The sequence below is a fragment of the Rhyacophila brunnea genome, unplaced genomic scaffold, assembly GCF_057557595.1.
Source record: "Rhyacophila brunnea isolate RB1 unplaced genomic scaffold, BYU_Rbru_1.0 scaffold_2, whole genome shotgun sequence".
In the NCBI taxonomy this organism is placed as follows: domain Eukaryota; kingdom Metazoa; phylum Arthropoda; class Insecta; order Trichoptera; family Rhyacophilidae; genus Rhyacophila; species Rhyacophila brunnea.
The window spans coordinates 59,077,747-59,100,523 of record NW_028232859.1 but is presented as its reverse complement, the minus strand read 5'-3'; the positions used below and the strand labels follow the sequence as shown (position 1 = coordinate 59,100,523).

Genomic DNA, 22,777 nt, shown 5'->3' with positions numbered 1-22,777 from the left:
CAGATAGGGTACGAAAATAATGCTAGATTTTCTCAAAATTCAAAAGTATGTAAAAACTAGCATTTCAAAAAAATATGTAATAATTATTAACATTGTTTTAGAAGAATAAAATAGTAGTATAAAAAGGTGAAATTCGTATTTTACAACTAATAAAATAAGTTATAAAATGAATGCAAGTAAGAAGTTAAGTAATATTTTGTATGTAGCAGGTAGAATATATTTTATTTATAAGATATAAGGTATAAACGATCACCCTGTTCATTTTAAAGCAAATCTGGATAATATTCTAACTTTATTATGAGAAGTTTCAAGCGGTGCCGAAAAGCGCCAGATTTAACGCCACACGCCAAATACGAATTTTGCAAGCTAGATGCCTCTTCAAAAATCCTAGATCTGGCAAGAAAAACGCTTGCTACATGACCGAGATTAAAAGTTGCGCGATTCGAACCCGCGATCCATGGATTTAGAGGCTGCCTTTTAGTACACAACTATTACTGTTTCTAATAAATATTTTCCGTGGCATTCTTATACACAATAATAAAAACAGACCGCTTTGTTTAATAGCCGTATCCAAAATATATGTAGGTATATCACGGATTGGTTACTTTATTATACCTAGTATAATAGTATGCGTCTGTTAAGATGACCTCACTGTCAAATAAAATTCCGAAGGTAAAACCGTCAAGTACTATTTTCATTGTTATTAGGTAAATGTTAATACAATAGTATGCCAGAAATACGCAGAGCAATAATTATCTCATTTTGATTAACAAATCTTGATATTTATTAGTATTTAAAAGCACTAAAAAGTGAAAAAGAATTTGCGGGCATGCAGCACTAGATACGTTACCTACTACGTCTAAAAGCTACAAGGAAAATGCATTTGAAACTCTCAGCAGGTTTGTCTCATGGGCGTCGTAAACAATCCAGTGAAGGACTTTGTATAGAAACAGATACTGAACTATCAGTCAACAAAACCGCAGTATTTTGTCAATGATAAAACGCCAAGAAAATCCGTATCAATTACAATACTATACAAAACGTGAGAAAGTAATCTTTCAATGCAGTGGATCTATAATTATTGTGTATTGCATTAAATTTTTAAAATAAAATTATGTAACCGTAGCTACGTATTATGTGATAGAGATAGATAGAAGCTAAAGTTTTACAATGCTCATATTGTGGAATCTTCTTCTTCGTCTGCATCTCATGTGTCATGACTGAGGATCGGACAACCAGGTGATTTTATAGGCTGATAATTTTCTCCACAGGTTTGCTCTATCCGTCCCGACATTCAGCGGTACGCAGGGCCTTCGTCAACGTGAAACTGGTAGGAGCTCTTTCTCGCTCTCTCCTACTTTCGACCTGACAGAATATCATAAGTTTTCTATGGGCTATATGACCGAAAAGGCAAACTGAGGAGAGTCTGGAGTTTGCTGATTATGGAGTCATCCTTGAGTCATCGGTACTTTTGGCCATCCTTTAGCCTTTTATGCTTAAATAATATAATATACCTAATTAATCATTTAATTCATTAAAATAATTCAACAATATCGATGTGTACAAACTACATTATTATACCCCGTTTACACGTGCGTGTATTAACTGTGTTATCGCGGTCATCACAAAAAAATGCACGTGTACTTATCGTACAAGTTGCAAGATTGCATGCACGAATCGGGAAAGTTCTGAAGCTTCTGTATTTCGCCTGTGCAGAAGAACGGTTGTAGCTTGTAGCGAACCTGCTGGAAAAAAATGAACTACACCGCGCAGCGACTCATTTTGCCGTCTACCGATTTTCACGACCTGTCAAATAGCACCATACAATAACGTCGTGCTCGTTTACTCTTGAAGAATAAGATTGGCGAGACGGTCAGCACTTTTATGTGATAACAGTTATTATCGCGAGTTTAAAATACACACTTCTGGTGAAAGTAAATCCATGCACGTGTACAGGCTCTACTATGTTCAGTTTTGTATGTTTTGGAACAGAAATGGACACATTACGTATTTGAATGAGACAATATTATTATCTTCAATAACACCCGAATTTGACGTACATTATTTTACAATATAAATACAAAATGCAGACGGGCATTTTGTGTAGGATAATTCAATATAATATAGCACTTAATAATTAAATTACTGTGGCAGTCAATTTTACATGATCTGATTGACATAACTCAAATTTAATTAAGAGAACACGAGGACATGAAATATACGACTATTACATATTATAGTGCATTTTAATTATTATATCATGGTAATTACTGAGGGAGAATACCTATATCATTTAGTACAATAAAAATAGTATTTATATACAGATTAAGAGAAGACGAGAGTATTTATATCGTTGGACTAATTTATTTACCGAAAGTGGTTATCTAACTTTTCATTTCATTAATTTAATTAAATTAAACAATACTAAATTCATAAAACGAATCACACAGCTAATTTAATTAAAACTAAAAGAGCGTTAGTAATCCAGCATCACACCATTGTTCGAAAAAAGTAATTTTAATCATAAATCATTGTCTTAGGTGAGTAGGTGGGTACGTAGGTACCCACTACTACGTAGTGCCGTATGAAAATTAACGTGGAGTTTGGGAAATCCTTTCAACTAACAAAACTTACAAAGTACAAAGCCTTGGAGACACGCGACTCTACATTAATTACGTTTTGAAACATTCACACCCCCCGACTCCGAATTCAATTTACTTACGCGTTACAGAATGACGTGTGAAAATTATTCTTTGTTGTGCGTGGAAATGGCTCACAGAATGTTATTTACAATCCGATATGGAAAACAACGACAAAAGAAAGCGTTTATAACGTAATATTGTTACATTATCTTATTTGTAATGGGAGAAAAATATCTTAAATGCTTTTTCCTGTCAGTAAATCGGGTGAATACAATTTATTGATGATAAGTTGTGCGATCGTCCACAAGGCTAATAAAGGAGCCCCAGTAAGCTTCAGGAGAAACAGCGAATACCTACTTACGTACAATTCACATAATAATATAACCGGCCACGGTCTCATTCAGTATCCATATTGATGCTGTCCGCCCTATTCCTCATCGTGAGGCTAACCATGGTTCTTACATAAGACTTATTGATGTACTGACTTTGAAGCTAATGACCCCACCAAACCACACCTGGTCTTAATCGGGCGATCACGGGACAATAAAAAAGATTTCAAGTTATACACATTTATATTTTTATAAAAATCGATGTTTTTTAAAATAGATAGTCAAAAATCTGTTGGGCGAAGATTTGAAATTTGAATAATAAACATGACCATAAAATATATGTAATAATAAGATGGGGTCCAATTCAACAAATTTACATTTTATTACATTTTTACAATTGCAAGTTTAAGTATCTTTGACTTAAAATAACAAATATATTTTTTTTAATATTTTCAGATACTTACATATTTATTAAGGGGGGACATGCTCGTCAAAGGTCAAAATTGAGTTTTTATTGTATTTTCAAACCATGATCCTGGACACTCCTTAAACGTTGTAGATAATCTATTTATATAATTTTGAAGCCTTATTATCCTTTATAGTTATTTTAAACATTTGATGACTGCATAAAGTATTTTTGTTACATAAAATAGTATTCTTTTAAACCTCTCGCTCTAATGTTTTAGAATATAGTCATATTTCGGTACATAACTGTGCAGTGGTGTTAAGATTTTTTACATTTATTAATTTTTAAACGCATTTATAAAACCATTAGGATAATTTATTACAAGATAATTTTTGTAAAATATTCACGATAAAAAATTATATTGATAATCTCTGTGATCCCAAATTTGACAAGAATTAGGCATTTTATTATTCAAAAAATCGGCAAGATTAACACATTTGAAGATGATTCTAAAGATACTTATTATAAGCTATGTCTTTGACCATTCAAGGTTAGGTACATGTTCAAACACGCGCGTCAATATCATTTTACTCTCTACTTCAATTATAGTTTGTCAATTTATGGCTACGGCCGTATGTTGTAGCTTTTAAGCACTGGGGAATGCCAAAAGAAATTGCGTATTTCAAAAAAACACTACCTTATTCTTAGGTCAATAATTATTATAAAGCAATCATTATTCATAAGATCTTTATCACATTTGAATGGTCAAAGACATAGCTTATAATAAGTATCTTTAGAATCATCTTCAAATGTGTTAATCTTGCCGATTTTTTGAATAATAAAATGCCTAATTCTTGTCAAATTTGGGATCACAGAGATTATCAATATAATTTTTTATCGTGAATATTTTACAAAAATTATCTTGTAATAAATTATACTAATGGTTTTATAAATGCGTTTAAAAATTAATAAATGTAAAAAATCTTAACACCACTGCACAGTTATGTACCGAAATATGACTATATTCTAAAACATTAGAGCGAGAGGTTTAAAAGAATACTATTTTATGTAACAAAAATACTTTATGCAGTCATCAAATGTTTAAAATAACTATAAAGGATAATAAGGCTTCAAAATTATATAAATAGATTATCTACAACGTTTAAGGAGTGTCCAGGATCATGGTTTGAAAATACAATAAAAACTCAATTTTGACCTACGACGAGCACGTGGGCCGTTAATTAACACAGTTGAAATTATAAATTATCAAAAAAATGTCTCAAATTGCAAGCTTCGTATTTTTCCGCTCGTTGCCTCTGGTAGGTAAAGACATCGCCTTAAGTAAATACTGTAATACACCCATTATTATATTTATAATATCCACTGAAACAAACTTCGAGCGCTAAGCGTCAATTAATTTCAAAATCCTTCAATCTGTTTTTTTAAAATACGGCCCTAGAGTAGTTGGTAGTACAGGTAGTGTGACAAACTGTCGGGTTTTGTAGGTGCATTGTTCGCCCCGCCCGGATATTGCGGGTTTAACAATTCCTCATTATTTAGGAGCAACAGCGGTTAAAATAAAATAATTATTATAAAAAATACCGCCACGGATAAGAGCAGAGGCGAACGCACGAAGCCGCCATTGTTTTTCCATAGACAATAGATCGCGCGCGGGTATTGCCTCTGATCTCCGCGAGTAGGAAACTTGCATTATCACGCGATTGGAAATAAATTAAAGTTGGCTTTTTTCTTCCTTAACATTGAGGCAGACTCAGACACAGAAAAATCATAATAAATGTTGTCCGTCTCGAAAAATATATCTGCAATATGTATAATAGTTTACAATTAATTTAAGTGGGGATTCTATAGTAATTAAATTTAGTACCTATCTATATTTATCTGACCACGGACGACTCAAGATAGAAACTAATTGAATCATTTGAAATTCTGGATTATATGGCAGTTTTCGTATAGTCTACAGCTAGCCGGCCACTTGCACTCTTACCCAGCCTCCTTTTTTACACACCTCGCCCATTCAATCGCTACCTTTGGGTACATTCCCTATAGGTACCCATACACTCCGTGCATTGACTCTAGAGGTGGAATCTCTATGCTTAGTCCGCAAGTAGCCAAGCGTCCTAATCATTAAGACCATTGAATAGTGTCCATTTGCGTCGTCCGCGCCGCGCCGTCACATCTTTCGAACAAGTATTTCATTTAATATTACCGCTCTAAGTATGTAATATTACATTATATTAGCTGTTTCTTTTAAGAAAAATGTCACCTAAAAGCTATTTGCCTAGCACGGTAATTTGTACATACACACATTAAAGTCACAACTTTATCAAGGCCCAAGTATAAGAGGGGTGATATAGGAATATTCCTCATTTTTCTTTTATTACTCGGTGGTATAGCGACATCACTTAGAGTAGCATAACGTGGTATGAAGAGGTGCATGATGGGCATAACACAAAAAGAGGAATGAGTGGATAAGGAAGCAGACCAGGGTTTGTGATGTGATAGAGTTAATTAAAAGCCTCAAATGGAGATGGACTCGACACATAGCTCGAAGAAGAGACAATCATTGGACAAATTCAGTCATCCAGTCAAGTAAGGTACACAACGTCCGCAAGGTAGACCTAGAGGTTGCTGGATCGATGAAATGATAAAGTTCTGCGGAAGTACGTGGCAACTCAACGCACATGACCGAGAGAAGTGGAATCAGCTTGGAGAGGCCTTCATCTAGCAGTGGATAGATTCAGGCTGATGATGATGATAGCGACATCTGTTCACCATCATGAGTTTGGGTATCTATTCCATCCACCTGAAAAAATTGTGATTATTTTCTGTTCCTTGTGTCTGAACCCGAGGACACTTCCTTCCCTCCTTGGGTGCGCGTCTGCTGAGTGAGGTTCCGACTTTTCAGGTCTGGCGGGCAGGAATAAAGAATGCGAACATGGATAAGTGTGTTCGTCGCGAAGGCCATGCGAACGACTGTTCGATTTAATCGTAAAATTACCGGCGTGTCATTGTAGAAGAAATGTATTTCCGATAATCCTTCTCATTGAAAGAAAATTCACAGAAAGACTTAAGGTATATAAAAAATATCGGTGTATGTACTTATGTACGCGCGTTCGAAGTTATACTTCTTTGGCGTAACAAAACAAAAACAAAACTTGTGATAAACTCTAAGATTATTTGACTAGCTTTTAATTATCTGGTTAAATTACACACTCAAGAAAAAGGACCGCTTATTGGAACGCCGTTAGTTTATTACTATACACTTTAACTTATATTACTAAATTATATAATGGTTTCTCGTTGTTTTTATTTTTAAAGTACCAACTGTCTTGACGTTTAATCGTTTGTTTCAGTAAGGAATTGCAAATGGCCGACAATAATAAATTCGCTGCCTAGGCAACGGAACAATTCTAAACTATATTATACTGTATAATCGTCACGATTGCAGTATCATACTGTGGCGTAAAGTGTGGCTGTCGCTCTTGCACCTGTCAACTGAGCTAGTCGCGGCGCGGATATAAGCTTTCCCGGAGGAGGCAGCGTGGTGGTTATCTCCGCCTACTTCAGCTTTAAGAGCACAAAGGAACACGTGGCATCAGTGCTCGACGGCATTCTACGCGCATTTGGTGACAGGGATGTCATCATCTGTGCGGATGCCAACTCGCAATCCCCCCTCTGGGCGCCCGTGGATATCCCCATGTGCGACGCGGACGTCATCGAGGAGCTGGTGCACCAGCATAACCTGGTCGTCCTCAACGACCCCAACAGCATGCCGACTTTTGTGTCGCACGCTAACCGCGGAAGTACCCACATCGACATCACCTTGGCCACTGAGTCCGTCGCGAGACGAATCAGCGACTGGAGAGTCCATGAGAGCGCTTCCATCAGTGATCACCGGTTGATCACTTTTGAGCTGGCCGCTGACTCCTCGCACAATGGCGTCTCTGACGTATCCCCACCCCCGCCTACGCGATTTAGAACGCGTGACGGGAATTGGGAAAAGTTTGAAGAGGTGCTTTCCAAAAAGCTTGACAGGACACCTAGAACCCGTTTTCCGGACCTACACTCGGCCGCCTCACGACTGACTGCAGACATCACCGGATCAGCCGAAGCTTCACTCGGACCCAACCAGCTGTTGGACCCATCGCCCCGTCCGACCTGGTTGCAACTAAGGCCAATTATTTTGCTTTCAAAAAATTTGCGGCGTCTTACCACGGGCGTGAAGATCTCTTCACATAAATTTTGCTGCCTGTATGATTAGCTTCGTTCTTTAATTTAATAAACAAGTAGCTTCATTTTCTTTTTAGTAATTTCCATGTGTCTTTTCTCTCCCTGGCATTTTGCATTAGATTAAACTCAGTAAACTCAGTCAGAGCTCACTTTGAGCGTAGCAATCTAAGTCTTGGGCATCTTCTCCCAGGACACTCCCAGGTCAATTCTTAGATGCTTCACATCACCAATTGACGGGTCCCGTGATACTCTCGATTAAGACCGAGGGTGGTACGGGGCGGGTTTGGTGGAGGGACTTTAACTTCTCTGTGGCGTAAAGCTCTTCGAGCCGAAAACAATTTAATAAAAAACATATACCTATGAGATTTATGACATGTATGAGTATCAGCCAAGGCCCGAACCAAACGTACCATAAGTGCGAGTGAGTAAGCATTCGGCGCGCTAATACGAGGGTGGGTCAATAATTCCTTAGAAAAAAGCATTAAAACAGTTTTTATTTTTGTATTTTTTTTTATTTCTCAACATAATCTCCTTGGAGCTCAATACACTTGGTTAGACGTTTCTCAATTTTTTTTAAGCCGTCAGAAAAATAAGTTTTCGGAAGGTCCTCATAATAAGCATTTGTCCGATCGATGACTTCTTCATTTGCAAAAAAACCTTGTCCACTTAGCCATTTTTTTAAGTTTGGGAAAAGGAAAAAGTCACTGGGGGCTAAATCTGGCGAATACGGTGGGTGGTCGACCAATTCGAACTTCAATTCTTCAATTTTAGCCATTGATCGTAAACATGTGTGAACACGGGCATTGTCCTGATGAAAGAGGATTTTTTTCCTGTTTAAATGAGGCCATTTTTCTTCAATTTCGTTTTTTAGCTGGTCCAATAAAGATGCATAATAATCCCCTGTTATTGTTTTTCCTTTTTCCAAAAAGTCAACGAAAATAATTTCACGTGCATCCCAAAATACAGTAGCCATAACCTTACCAGCTGATTTTACGGTTTTCGCCTTCTTTGGACATGGTTTGTCTTCGCAATCCACTGCTTTGACTGTTCTTTTGTCTCGGGAGTATAGTGGTGTATCCATGTTTCATCTACAGTCACAAAGCGACGAAAAAATTCATCCGGATTGCGTTGCATGAGCGACAACAGGGCTTTAGAGGCCACCACCCTATTGCGTTTATTGTCGACTGTGAGCAAACGCGGCACCCATCTTGCAGAAATATTTTTCATGCCCAATTTGTCATGTAAAATAGAAATGACGCTACCTTTTGAGATCCCTGTAACCTCAATTATCTCACTCAACTTTAATCTTCGGTCACTTAACACCATATCGTGGATTTTATTGATCATTTCTGGTGTAGTCACCTCTACAGGACGTCCTGAGCGTGGTTCATCCTTTGTTGATGTACGACCACGTTTAAATTCATTTAACCAGTTATAAATAGTTGCAAGTGAAGGAGCAGATATGCCGTGAACTAAATCCAACTCATTTTTTATTTCCTTTGCTGTTAACCCTTTTATATTAAAATGTTTAATAACAGCTCTAAACTCAATTTTCTCCATTTTCCATTTTTCCATTTTCCACAAGCAAATTTTTTTTTAAATGTACGAAAAACACACAACAACCCGACCAATCTGATTGAAACTTCGCAGCATACTGAATCGGTAGTGCCGCTGCATGAAAACAAACCGCTTACAGTACTAGTCGCGCCACTTGTCGGCTTTTCTAAGGACTTATTGACCCACCCTCGTATTATCTCCGCACTATACGTTGAAGTAAGATGAAATTTCTACGGCTGAATTAAATATTTTTTGTAAGCGTCGTCGGTAAAAATGGATTTGACTGATTACATTCATTTAAAAACTGCGAGCACGTGTTGCTGAAATTTATTATTTTTATTATAAAGTTATTGGTAATTATATTTATTTATTTTAGTAGAACATAATATGGTTAACTATGTTGTGTTTAAATTTGGTAGTCGTACTGAGAAGCAACACGATGGTATAACGTTTTATAGTTAAGTTGATAATAATAAAATCGAGATTCTACTGTGCATTATACGCAAGAAACATGGCTTCATTTTGCCGAAAAATAGTCGCTCTTTATATAGTATATATCATTACTCTGAGATTACCCGCCTAAATTTAACGTTCGCATTTATGTACTTAATAATATATTATAATAATCATTGGCCATGCAGTGGAAAAGGAGGTGTATAATGCGAGAAAAGGATAGCTGACAGTTTCCAGGTGCAATTTAGTAGAGGGGGCGGGAATTTTGAAATAAATTTTATACATTTTCATGAATTAGCTCTTAGTAAATAGTGGTTCTCTTTAAAATGTAATGATGTTATAATTTAAAATGTCTGATACGCCATCCGCAAAGTCCTAAAGCTATCAATGTGTTGCTGAATTTTAAGTATTCGTCAATAATGATGGATATAATATATTATATAATGGTAATTTACTAAGAATATAAAGTATCTATTTAAATCAATAACAATAATTGATTCAAACTGACAACAACATGAGTACTTCCTATGGATCCTGTCAATTGTAATTCGCCTATCTTTAAGACGTGTTCTTTGAACAAGATGGTTACACAATATTGAACATTAAGCTCTCTATAAGGTATTCTGAAAGAGACTATTTGGCGAATTAGGTAGGGTACAGATTATAAATTGAAAATATATTCCAAGAAGCGTACTTATATCAATTATATTGCATCCGCATAATATAATTTGCGGACAATTCAAATTACAGTTTATGTAAAAATTATAATAATCGTGGGCCAGCTTTAAAATCCAAAAAACGAGACGCCCCTGTCACGACCTAGCCTTAGTGAATAGGCCAAGCACAAAATCGCGCCATTTCTCGCCGTCCAGTGCCAATTCCGTACCACAAAGGAAAATTATTAGTATAATGTAAATAAGTTTAAGAAACCCTTATCTACTACATTATGGGTTCTCAATTTTTTCTAGGCAACGGATAAATTAAAAATAATTACGGAAAAATTACATGGATTATTCATATTATCCCATTTTTATTCACTTCACTAGTTTCTGTTTGTTCACTATAATACATAACGTATTTCTTCTTGAAGTCTTTTATATCGAGACACTGATTAAAAAAATAATTTTGCGAAATGCGACCCTCTATAAATGATCCTACGACCCCCCTGGGAATCGAGATCCATGGGTAGGAAACCCGTATTCTAGACGGACCCTAAATATATGCAAGTAAACCTAAAATGACTAATAGAGTAGGGTTTGAATTGACTGCAAGGCATTTCGCAACGCATTTTTTTCGTAACAAACTTTTCCTCCACTCAAACGGTCAATAATTCCATAAATTGATAAATGAATCTAGATAAACTCTGAAATTTGTTAGAAAAGGTGTATGATGTTTGGGTGTAAGTTAGATATAAAACAAATAAGTTGAGTTATAATAGGGTTCCTTTGTTCCTTGTATATGGTTAATACTCTATACCAGGGGTAGTCAACCTGGTCCCTACCACCCACTAGTGGGCGTTCCAGCTTTCATGGTGGGCGGTAGGGGTTTTAAAAACGAAAAGTCTCACATAAAGTTTTTTTTTCAACCATGTCCGATCCTACTAGGATCACTAATATGCCTCCACAAAGTGGAGGTTTGTATTGACAGATTTTTGTTTTAACGAGAAATGGATGTCAGCCACTTGCTCAACCTATTAGGTCCATACTCTGACTCATATACAAATTGAAAAACAATATGTGTACTTGGCAGACCCAGGATTCCAACTTACTTTATCCTACTTTATAAATCACCATCACTGTGGAACCGGTGGGCGGTTAGAAAATTTTACTACTAACAGAGATACAAAAGTGGGCGGTAGGTATAAAAGGTTGACTACCCTTGCTCTATACCTACGTGGAAATAAATCATTGAATAAATGTTATAATATCAAAACGGTTGTTTAAGCGCTAAATGAAAAGTGATTTTCTCGTATCAAAATCCCTCGAATACCAACGAGACAGCAATGTAGTACCTACGTAAACAATTTTCTTAGGAAAATTAATCACTGCGTTATAAACGAGGGAAACCGTATGCGACCGTAAGTTGACGTAATACATACGTAGGTGCTTAGTCAGAAACCTCAACTGCGTTTAGTCATGTCATAAATCAGGAAAAGTTCGTTACGTGGTTGACATGGCATTAAAATAACATAAATAGGACGCGGAACGGAACATTAAGGCTTGTTCGGACTGCTACAGTGATTTTGTCAATAAACGTGTCTCGTGAAATAAACGTGAACAGACAAATTTAGTCGGGTAGTTTAGTAAAATCGTCAGTCCAGTCGATCCATCTTATTCTATTATTTCGGCGGAGTAGTGACCCCCACCACCTCTCACTAAATACTAAACAAGCCGCGAAACAAGTCTGAACAGGCGAGTTCATTAGTCGCCGACTGCCATAGAAATGGCATAGCGTTGGAGCGAAGATACTACTCGAAATAATATAACATAATAATTATTATACTTCAATGCGACAAACATTAAGATAACCGTCGCGAACGTGTGTTGATAGATCCGTAGATAAGTGGCAATATTTTACAGAAAGCTTGTTGTTATTGAGGATAGGTAAATTATCTTATAAGTTATATTCATTTATTATTTGGTTTATTTTTTATACTCAGTATGAAGAATATTATGACATGTCGGTAGGTAGTGTGGATAATTTGTTGATTAATACGTTAATAATTAATAATAATGGCAATATTTCACAGAAAACTTATTGTTATTGAGAATAGGTAAAGAGGTAAGTACACATTATCCTAGTGTTTATAAGAATAATTATAAGTTACATTCATTTATCATTCCGTTTATTTTGTATAGTCAGTAAGGACCATGGAGCATAAAGTACCTATTTATTTCCTGAACAAACTACAAAAATACATAGGTAAGCATACAAATCCTATGTAGATTAGTATTCATCAATAGGAATTTGGAGCATAAATCGATTCAATTACGTCAACGCCGTTCTTGTATATTGACATTCGAATTTTTTCTGAAGTTACAATTTTATCTGACAGACGGCAGCACTCTCGTGTCGCGCGAATGGTAATTGTTTTGAAATATCCGTTGCTCTGTTCATTTTGACACGTCACTCACTAATGCACTGTGTTCGGACACTTTTTAGTTACTAATTCACTAAATCACTCGCCATTCTACTAAATCACTCGACCGGTCTGAACCGGCCTTTAGGGCTTCCCTAACATGCGTAGGGATGTCGAATCGGAAGAAGAAGTATCGATAATCAGTATCGGTATCCTATCGAAAGGAAGTATTGATACCGGTGTCGGGATTACAAAGAATAATAGCGTACCTAGGGGAGTTTTCAACATGTTCTTGTTGCCTTTATGATCGATGCATTATTAAAAAAATACAAGAATAATTCAATGGTGTAACCAAACAGGTTTAATCTTTTTCCAGACGGAGTCATGTGTAAATGTAGTCAATCGCCCCTGTACCTAAACCTCGCAAGCAAACAAATAATGGATATGGGGGTGAACAGAGAGAGTTGTCGTTTTAGCAGAGCTGACAATAAATACGAGTAAGATTTAGTCGTAAATATTGCCAGGCGGTTTTCAAGACAGATATTGATTGAGCGTATATTGAGTTAAGTCCGCTGATATTAAAACAGTAATTTTCGCCACTTGGCCGAGTCGCTGAAAATCGGGGGTCATTTTAAATCTCATATGGTTCACTAAGTAGTATTTAACATCATTGTATGTAGTAAACGTCTCTGAAGCAAGTTACAGTTTGACGTAAGTTCCATTTTTGTATGGAAACAGACATAAAAGCACACTCTCATTTCAGAGTTTGTATGGAAATTAGAGGTGCCACTGTGAAGGTAGGCAGTTAAGATCAGCAATAAATAATACACTAAGAAAATACTCTAAACATATTGCTATAACGATTGGTAATATTGGTATTTAATAGTTTTTTGAACGAGATTGGCAAAAATGGAATTGTCTCTCGGTTTATACATTGACGCTCATTTAATATTTGTGTATTATAGACACTATTGCACGTCTATTATAATGCGTTGTTCATTTTCGTAGGACAGTCACACATTCAAAACTCTGTCTCAAAATTTACTGTATAGGTATATAGCCTACTGGAATTCCATTTATTATCTGTTCTGTGGTGGTTACGTACGTCTCATTATACCTACAGTGCGCCATGACCTGGCATAGTTGTACCCAATGTTAAAATGACAGAATACAAACAATAAATTATGACATTTATCTCCAAATACCGATAAACCGACAATTCAATATTTGTGGTAAATGACACACAAATTCAATAAAGGTAATTTAACAAAGCCACAGTTACGGCGATAGGTGAACCACTAATTGAAGAGTAATACAAGTATACTTAATACCGTATACAAGTATACTTAATACCGTAACCGGTTTATATAGCCTAGCTGCACAATCTGTTTAGTACACTCGGTTACCTGTGCATTTGTATAAATTTCGCGTTTGACTGCAAATTAGCCTTATCAACAGACCGCTAACAAAACATTTATTATGGATGGCATTCGTTTGCATATATAAACAAGTATTACGATTAATATACTAGTTAACATATTATGGTGATAAAAGACGTATCAAATAAATCATTAAAAAAAACCAAATAACTTTCTAACGTTGTTCGTGATTAGTGCAGGATCCCATAGACTTTTCGTATACATAATATGCGGAACGCATTCTGACAATTGGAATAGGTTTTTGGAGTCACAAAGATATATAATGTCGATGTTGCCAGGCGATATTAGTGGTAAATTTTTTTTTATTGAGGTTTTAATTTTTTTTTATAACCCACCAAAAATTGTTCTGTGTTCTTCAATAAAACCAAGACCGAATCAGGGATTGATTGAAAATGCAATAATTGTACCATGCCATCGGCATGGTCGTAGAACGGTTCGTCCCATTTGAAAAAATAAAAATAGCGGGTAGTGCAATGTGTTCAAAATTATCGATTCTTAGGATCCTCCTTGGCTTAAATTATTTTATTTAGTAATATTTTTGTATAGAATCACCCAGATTGGTTTCTTTACCATATATATCAATGATACTCAACCTTTTTTTTCTTCGGGCCAAATACATATATTTGTAAAGTAACGCGGGCCGCATCATTACTGGTGTGACGACAAAAATCATGAAAACCCCCCTTTTTACAAAAAAATTGAGATTTAAAAAATTATGCGTGTTTTTTTAATTAATCGTGTGCAATAATAACACTCTTATACCAGATCTGATGTGGACCATAATGACAATCCTCTTCGGGTGTCACTATCTGTGCGTCAAAGTCGAAACGAATCTCAAGATATACGAAATTCCTGATAATAAATGTGTTTCGGGGCGCACGTAAAACCTTAAAGGGCCGCATGCGGCCCGCGGGCCGCAGGTTGAGTATCGCTGATATATATGCATATGACATTAGTTTTACACAGTTAGTTTATTACACAGTTTATTACACAATTAGTTTTACAGCTCTAAAAAACGTACCTAAACGATGTGTTCGGTGCCGATTGTACCTATGTAGTTTTTTTAATTATTACTTACCGGTAGATATCGCAAATGTTACACTTAAGGCGATGTCTTTGGCCTAAATAACACATATAATGTGACTTTTACGCCATCTATTTATATTTAAAGGCATCTACCATGAATTTCTAAAAATCTGTTACTAAAAACTTTAGTCAGTTTCAACCAGATGGCAGTGAGTTACCATAACTAATTTTAAAAGTAAATTAAAGTTGCCAGTGGAATGGAATTCTAGATGAAAAATTGCTAGACAAAAATTCATTTACATATTATTATTTAAGAATATAATAATATAACCTCTTGAGACCCGAGGGAGAACCAGCCATCAAAAAAAATATTTCTTTGATTTTATGGAAGAGAAGTATTAGTCTATTGACAAAAAAAAAATTTTTAGGTTTTTTTTATTTTATTAAGTAAAATATACTATATGCACATACCAGGTCACACTGCAGATGAATATTACCTACTCTATAAACTTAGGGAAGGTAAAGAAAACAACTTGTCATAGGAATGGTCAATTTTAATAGAACATTACACAATAAAAACAATACAAAAACATTATAAATAGGATAATTAAATATATTTACACTTAAAATTAGTTAAAATTATGAAATAAAACCCTAAATATGTACTTTAAAATTGCTTTGAGCTGCATCCTATACTGTGTGATACAGCTCAAAGCAAAGTTTTGTGCACACGTATATATTGCATTTTATGCAAATATACCTGGTGCGGGACTTGCATCCAGGGTATCTGCACACGGATGCTGAATGGTGGCCAACGCTGTCCAAACGTACCTCAGCGATCGGTTGGGGGAAAACCGTTCTCCTGCGAGCTGGTGGCTCTGTGTCTACCTGCGATGTCGACATGTGTCTTGGCCGACCTCGTGCTGGCAGTGTTAAAATGTTGGCTACCCGATCTTCATACCGAATCATAGCTTTCGCTAATTTGATTCAGTACGACAACAGTCCCATAATATCCTTTCGGGGTACATTTTCTAGTTTACAATTCCGCATATACATTAGCCAACAGTTTACTACCGCCAAGTCCACAAAGTGGTTAAAAACCCTCACAGGCCATTTGCATGTCTTCATCGCAGTCCTGTAATAAGCAATTATCCGATCGCAAAGATCAATGCCACCCATCGACATATTGTAGTGCTTTACAATGGCCGGCTGAGTGGCACTGATCTTCCTCTTTACTTCCTTCGATCATCGCATGCAGGTACCAACAGGAGTACTGCCGACCGCAGTGGAAAATAATAACACGGATTTATTATCTTTCCACTTGACTACACAGACTTTGTCATTCTACCGAACCTTCTCATCCCAATCTCCCCTCTGCATTGCCTTATCGTTTTTTTAATTTCTTAATCACATCGCCGATTCTATTACTTTTGACAGTTCCAGTTAAGAATATTTTATCTTGAAGTAACGAATCGGCGAGCTTCAAACTAGTAAAAAACGATCAGTATAGACAATGCAGGAGGATTGGGGAGAGTCCGGCAGAGTAACTTGACCACACTTGCGCCCAGACCGAACTGCTTCATATCTCCATCTGATACCGTTCCCTTCCCTACATATATGTGAAAATCTATCACTAATCCATCTCTGGCCGCGAGAACAAAATTTTTAAGGCCTACAGGATTTGGCTTGTTAAGCACAAATTGCCTGTGTCTACAGCGGCCAGTGAACGGCATCATTTGCTCGTCGATGGAGTTATGAGCAGGTCTGGGCAAAGTATGGCATTTTTTTAGAACCTCACTTAAAAAGGGACTAATCTTCCAAAATTTATCTGTGCAGTCCGTGCGGTCAGCAGTGTTATCTGCAAAATGAAAGTGATTCCGCAGTTCGAAGTACCCGTCTCTGGGCATTGCTTGATTAATGATTGGAATGCTTAGATCATAAAACCAGTACATTCGAGTCTGCGGAAACCTTAATGTACCCATCATAATTTGGATGCCGGTGAATACGAATTTCGAATTCGTATTCACCGACCACAAGTCCCTTTTTTGTGCTGAATATAAATTTGTCTGCTCAGCTATTTTTTCGAAGAGAGCGAGGTTGAAGTATTCGAAAAAGGAGCTGAGTACATTGTCAGCAACATGCCCTCTCGCCAACAAATCTTCCTCCAATTCCGGACCAGCATTCGGCATACTGAAACAATAGGAAAAAAATATTATTACATAATCCATATTTCCTCATTAATTCAAGTATTTAGCAGTAAAAATACAAATAATGATGGGCAATAATATGTTTTGATTGAAGTTTACTATTCAAACCATCAACTCCTCATTCGAGACACTCGCTACATCATGTGTACAAGATGTAATGAATTCTTGTTTTTATGCCAAAGCATGTAATGAAAATGAATCTAGTGTATGACTGGATGGTATATAAAACCAATAAATATATTATTAAGAAAATTGTAAACCTACCATTTTGTGAGCCAGGGAAGAACCCTGGATTGTGATGTCGAAGGTTGTAAATGTCGAATGTAAATGTCGTCGCTGTTGTCGGACTCGTAACCGTCGCCGACTTCGCAGTCACTGTCGTCCAATATTTCGTCGAGTTCATCAGTATTAAAAGATTTATCTATATGTAAACAAAAAAACATAACCTCATTACATTCATATACTCGTGTCAAACTTATCACTGTAGATAACGTTTTCAATTTACGATTATGTTGTATTAAAAACACGGACACGTGTTTGAAAGCACATAAAATATTTGATTATAATCAATCATTGGTTACATTGTACAGCATTGTGAATAATTATAATGATGATTATGAGATACATTTTCGAGACAAGTTTCAGTAATTTTGAATGAAATTAAAATTTTATTTTATTAAATTCGGTGGGTCTTTTTACTGGTTCTCCGCCACCGCTCGCTGTCATCTGTCAGTGAGCACAGTGTTGCCAACTGAACTATAATTATAGTACATTTTGGTTCGCGTAGTATTCGAAAAGTTAAATTTTCATCCGCATACTATTAAAAAAGTGTAGTACGTCAAAAATACCACATTTTTTAAACATTTTATTAATTGAATTCGCCGGTTTGGTTAGGGGTTCATATGTTGCGATGTTTAAAGTTCTGTAAAATGTTCGTATTTCAATCACAGCAAATCGTAATAACGTGAAGCGAGGGACGTAGTAAATAAAATCTAGGTGTATAATATAAATAATATAAGATCTCAGTGTGCGATATTAGTCTATGGACGTGGTTTTGCGTTGTATACCTACTCTAAAAAACTAACGTGACAGTTAATAACGGCGGCCGGTGTTAGCATTTTTCGGTCGTAAGAGGTGTTATAATAAAGCAGGGCATCGGAATTGCTCGAATTCTCCGTTATGTTTATGTGACAAACAAAAAACTTACATTTTCTATACGTCCTATAATTTTTGCCGAAATACTATAATGGCTTGGACCGCGTACTATAATTCGATGACAAAAAGATAGCTAAAATCCAAAATGGCGACTGTCAGATTACGATGACGGAGAATCAGTAAAAAGCACCAATTCGGTTTTACAATCATATTATGCGAATGAAAGAAATTCACTATCTATTAGATAATTTACAAAACGTACAAGATAGGCTCGATGACATTTGTCATAAACATAACCTCAAACTGACGTAAAGTATTTATAATTTTACGAAAACGATGAGTCTACGCCTAAAATAATATATATTGATGATAAATGCATGATGGTGATTGAAAATACAGTATATGTAACTCTTTTAAATAATTTTTGAATGTTTGTTTGACAATCAAAACTGCGTGACATAGTTTGTCATTTTGATGTAAGATAATAATATTATTTATTATACACTGAAAAGTTTACTTACTTGACAAAAATGATACTGATGAGTCGATTCCTTCCTGTTTTCAAACAATATAATAATGGCCAAATAAAGAAGAATTGTTATAAACCCGATATTCGATCGAGAGCACGAATGCTACCATATGTTAAAATGCGAGATTTGTTTATTTTGTTGATTATTTTTATCATAAATAATGATAAAAAAACAGTTGTAATTTAAGCAAATACTAATTGCAAATAATTCGCAGTTTCAAATTTTGAATATAGGCAGGTTCCTACGTATATTAAGTAAATATTGTAATTTTAATTATAAAGTTATTTTTATTCATATGGCAATTTCGCCTCGAAGTTTTACCACAAACTGATTCTAGCCAAAATGAAGCAGAAAAATGTTATTTTGTCTTGTCTATGTGTGAGTTTAATTTTCAACGTCATGTTGTTGCATGTGTGTGTATTTTTTATATATGTATTGTTTCGAAATAGTTGCACGGTGGCAGCACCGGACTGCTAAACATCGGTTGAATTTGGGCAATTATTATGGTTTCGATTTCTATCGATTCGTTAATATATAAAAATACAAGATTAAATTCAAATAACTGCCGTAAAAATTAATAAACAATATTTTTAATAGAAACGCTAAGCGTTTTTTGCGATAAATTGCGTCTAAACCGAGATTTTTCGATTTTAATTGCATGCTTTCTAACCTCTAAATCGATGTTTTTTAAATTTGAAAAAAAAAGATATAAGGATATAATAAATTCCAATTTCCGTTTAGTGTTTCCCTAGGTAATAGATTTACGTACATTTTCATCGTAATTTTGATAATAAATCTAATGTCATTCACCCTTACCACCCGATAGAAATGTACCGAATTTGACACGTATTTTTGCTATATAGAACTCCACGATACTTATTTTTCTCATTACTTTTGAATATATATTTACCGATTAATAAACTTTTCTAGCTATTTTTCGATAACAACTTTACCTAGAGACATCACCTTAAACGGTTACATGTAAATTGTACGTAAAACATTTCACCGTGGCACAGTTCGCCGTGAGCTTTCTATCGGAAAGAGATGACCGTATACCTACTATACGGTCTCAAATTTTATTACATTTGTTGGATCACTCGTGGTGTGTGGTGTTCGATGCGTAGGTAGAGGATGATGATAATGACGAAGTCTTCAATGTAGCAGGGTGAGATTTATTAGCAGCGTATTATACAATGATAGTTACGAGCTACGTACTTGATTTGAGTGACATTGAGATAAATTGTTCTTCGTTATTTATACAATAAAAGTTAGTACATTAACATTAAATTCTGTTACATAATCATATTAAACTAAATATAGGATCAGCGTTTTAAATTGAATATCGAAAAGAAATATTATTTGTTATTAGGTTATTACAGTTGTAAGCAAATACTATGGGAAATGTTTACTCAGCTCATACACCGTACTGGTATAAAGTGTTGTGATATGTAATAATACACCATCTCTTATTTCGCCTAATCGACTTGCTGGTCCAGCTTGAGTTTTTTACTGGAAATGGCTTAGGAATATTTTACTGCAAAGTAACTTGATATTTTTATAAACAATAGATATCTGATCGCTTATTATTCTGCAGCTACATACCCCCTTTCCAGAAATTACGAATTTCAATACTATATAATATAATTGAGTGGTTTTTGTCGAAAAACTGGATATAACAATGGAATTTAATTACGTGTTAACCTAAACGATTTACTAATGTATAAACGATATTATATCTATGTTCTGTAGCACTATGGAATATGCACTTTTGGTATGCTTTTCAGTAGCCTAGACGATCAGGGAAGTGTACACGCCTGCCTGCACGTGTGACGTTATCATGCTGTCTGATGTCTTCTGGTGTTGGATCGTTCAATGTCGGTTTCTCTTTTGATGAGTTGTCGTCGTCTTCTGCCATTATGTATGCAGGTTTAAGGCGGTCTACAGTGACTGTGATGTCCTTGCCTCGAACGCGAATGATGTAGGTTCGAGTATTCCTGCTGATTACTTCGTGTGGGCCAGTGTATGGCGACTGCAAAGGTCTTTTGACAGTATCATCTCGGAGTAGCACATGCGTGGTCTTATCCAAATCTTTGAAAATAAATGAGTGTTTCCTGCCGTGGTGCGTTGTTTTGGCGGGTTGCAACTCATAAAAATGTTGTAGGAGATATTTGACAAAATTGGCTGGTTCACAGTCGTTGGGTTGCTTTGAACCTAAGAATTCGCCTGGTAACCGTAGAGGTTTGCCATAGACCAGCTCGGCTGAGGTAGTTTTGAGATCTTCTCGCCAAGCTGCCCTGATTCCCATCAAGACTGTGGGCAGTGTCTCTGTCCAACGCGTGTTTTGATGGCATTTGATAGCTGCTTTCATTTGAGGATGTAATCTCTCGACCATGCCATTTGCTGCGGGATGGTACGCGGTGGTGTGGATGTGAGTTGTACCTGCCAGACGATTTAGTTGTCTGAACAGCTGTGACTCAAACTGTCTTCCTTGGTCCGTGGTGATTCGTACTGGAGTTCCAAATCGTGTGATCCATCCGGAGTAAAATGCTCGTGCTACTGTCTCTGCTTCTTGGTCTTTCAACGGGAAGGCTTCTGGCCATCTAGTAAAGCGATCTACACATGTTTAACAGTATCGATATCCCTCCGACGGTGGTAGGATGACAATGTCGATGTGGACGTGCTCAAATCTAGTTGACGGTGGCACAAACGTGCCTAATGGTGCTGAGACATGGCGTGTAACATTATTTTTCTGACATTGAATGCAACTGCGAGCCCATCGCTTGCAGTACTTTTCGATAGAAGGCCACACAAAACGCTGTGTTGCGAGTTTCGTGGTTGCGGTAATGCCAGGATGTGAAAGTCGGTGTATTGCATTGAATGCAGCTTCACGGAACGGCTTGGTGATGAAAGGTCTTGCATATGCAGTAGACACGTCGCAAAAGATAGCTACGTTAGCTTCCGGAATCTGCACCTGTTTCAGTAGTCAGGCGGATCCGTCGCGTAGGAATATCTTTAGCTCTTCATCTTTTTGTTGATCAGCTGCCAGGCTTGCGTAATCGAGTGGATTTTCGGCAATCGCTTCTACTCTGGAAAGAGCGTCGGCAACGACGTTGTCCTTGCCAGAGATGTGGCGGATGTCGGTTGAAAATTGTCCGATGAAGTCTAAATGCCGAAACTGTCGTGGAGTACATTTCTCGGCTTTCTGCTTGAAAGCAAAAGTGATGGGCTTGTGGTCCGTGTATATGACGAATGATCGGGTTTCTACCATGTGTCGGAAATACTTGACTGCCATGTAGATCGCTAGAAGTTCACGGTCGTAAGCTCCATACTTCTGCTCGGCTGGGCTGAGTTTCTTGGAGAAAAACGCGAGTGGTTCCCATTGATCATCGACCAATTGGTGGAGTGCTTCGCCAACAGCGGTGTCTGAGGCGTCACTGATGATAGCTAGAGGTGCGTCATTTTTCGGATGAGCTAGCAGTGTTGCATCAGCCAAACTGTTCTTGCATGCTTCAAATGCTTTGATAGTCTCGGGAGTCCATGGAATAGGCTGCTTGAGACCAAAAGACATATATGGGAACTCGAAGAGGCCAAAAGGTGTCGTAATGGCAGTATTTGGTATGTCTTCTTCGGCGACTGGGATTTGATTGTATGCTCGGACCAGGTCGATGGTGGAAAATACCTTCCTCCCGCGGAGAGCTTGGGC

General features: G+C 36.5%; 2 protein-coding genes across 4 annotated transcripts in view; both read right to left on the bottom strand.

Moving 5' to 3' along the window:
• The window catches only part of LOC147072614 (uncharacterized), a 205,793-nt gene that overhangs the window by 140,670 nt on the left and 42,346 nt on the right, over window positions 1-22,777 (bottom strand). The window lies entirely within an intron of this gene.
• LOC147072616 (uncharacterized) lies at window positions 20,855-21,466 on the bottom strand. The gene has a single exon (XM_085947342.1). It carries the CDS (start codon window positions 21,464-21,466, stop codon window positions 20,855-20,857), a length of 612 nt encoding a protein of 203 aa, XP_085803468.1.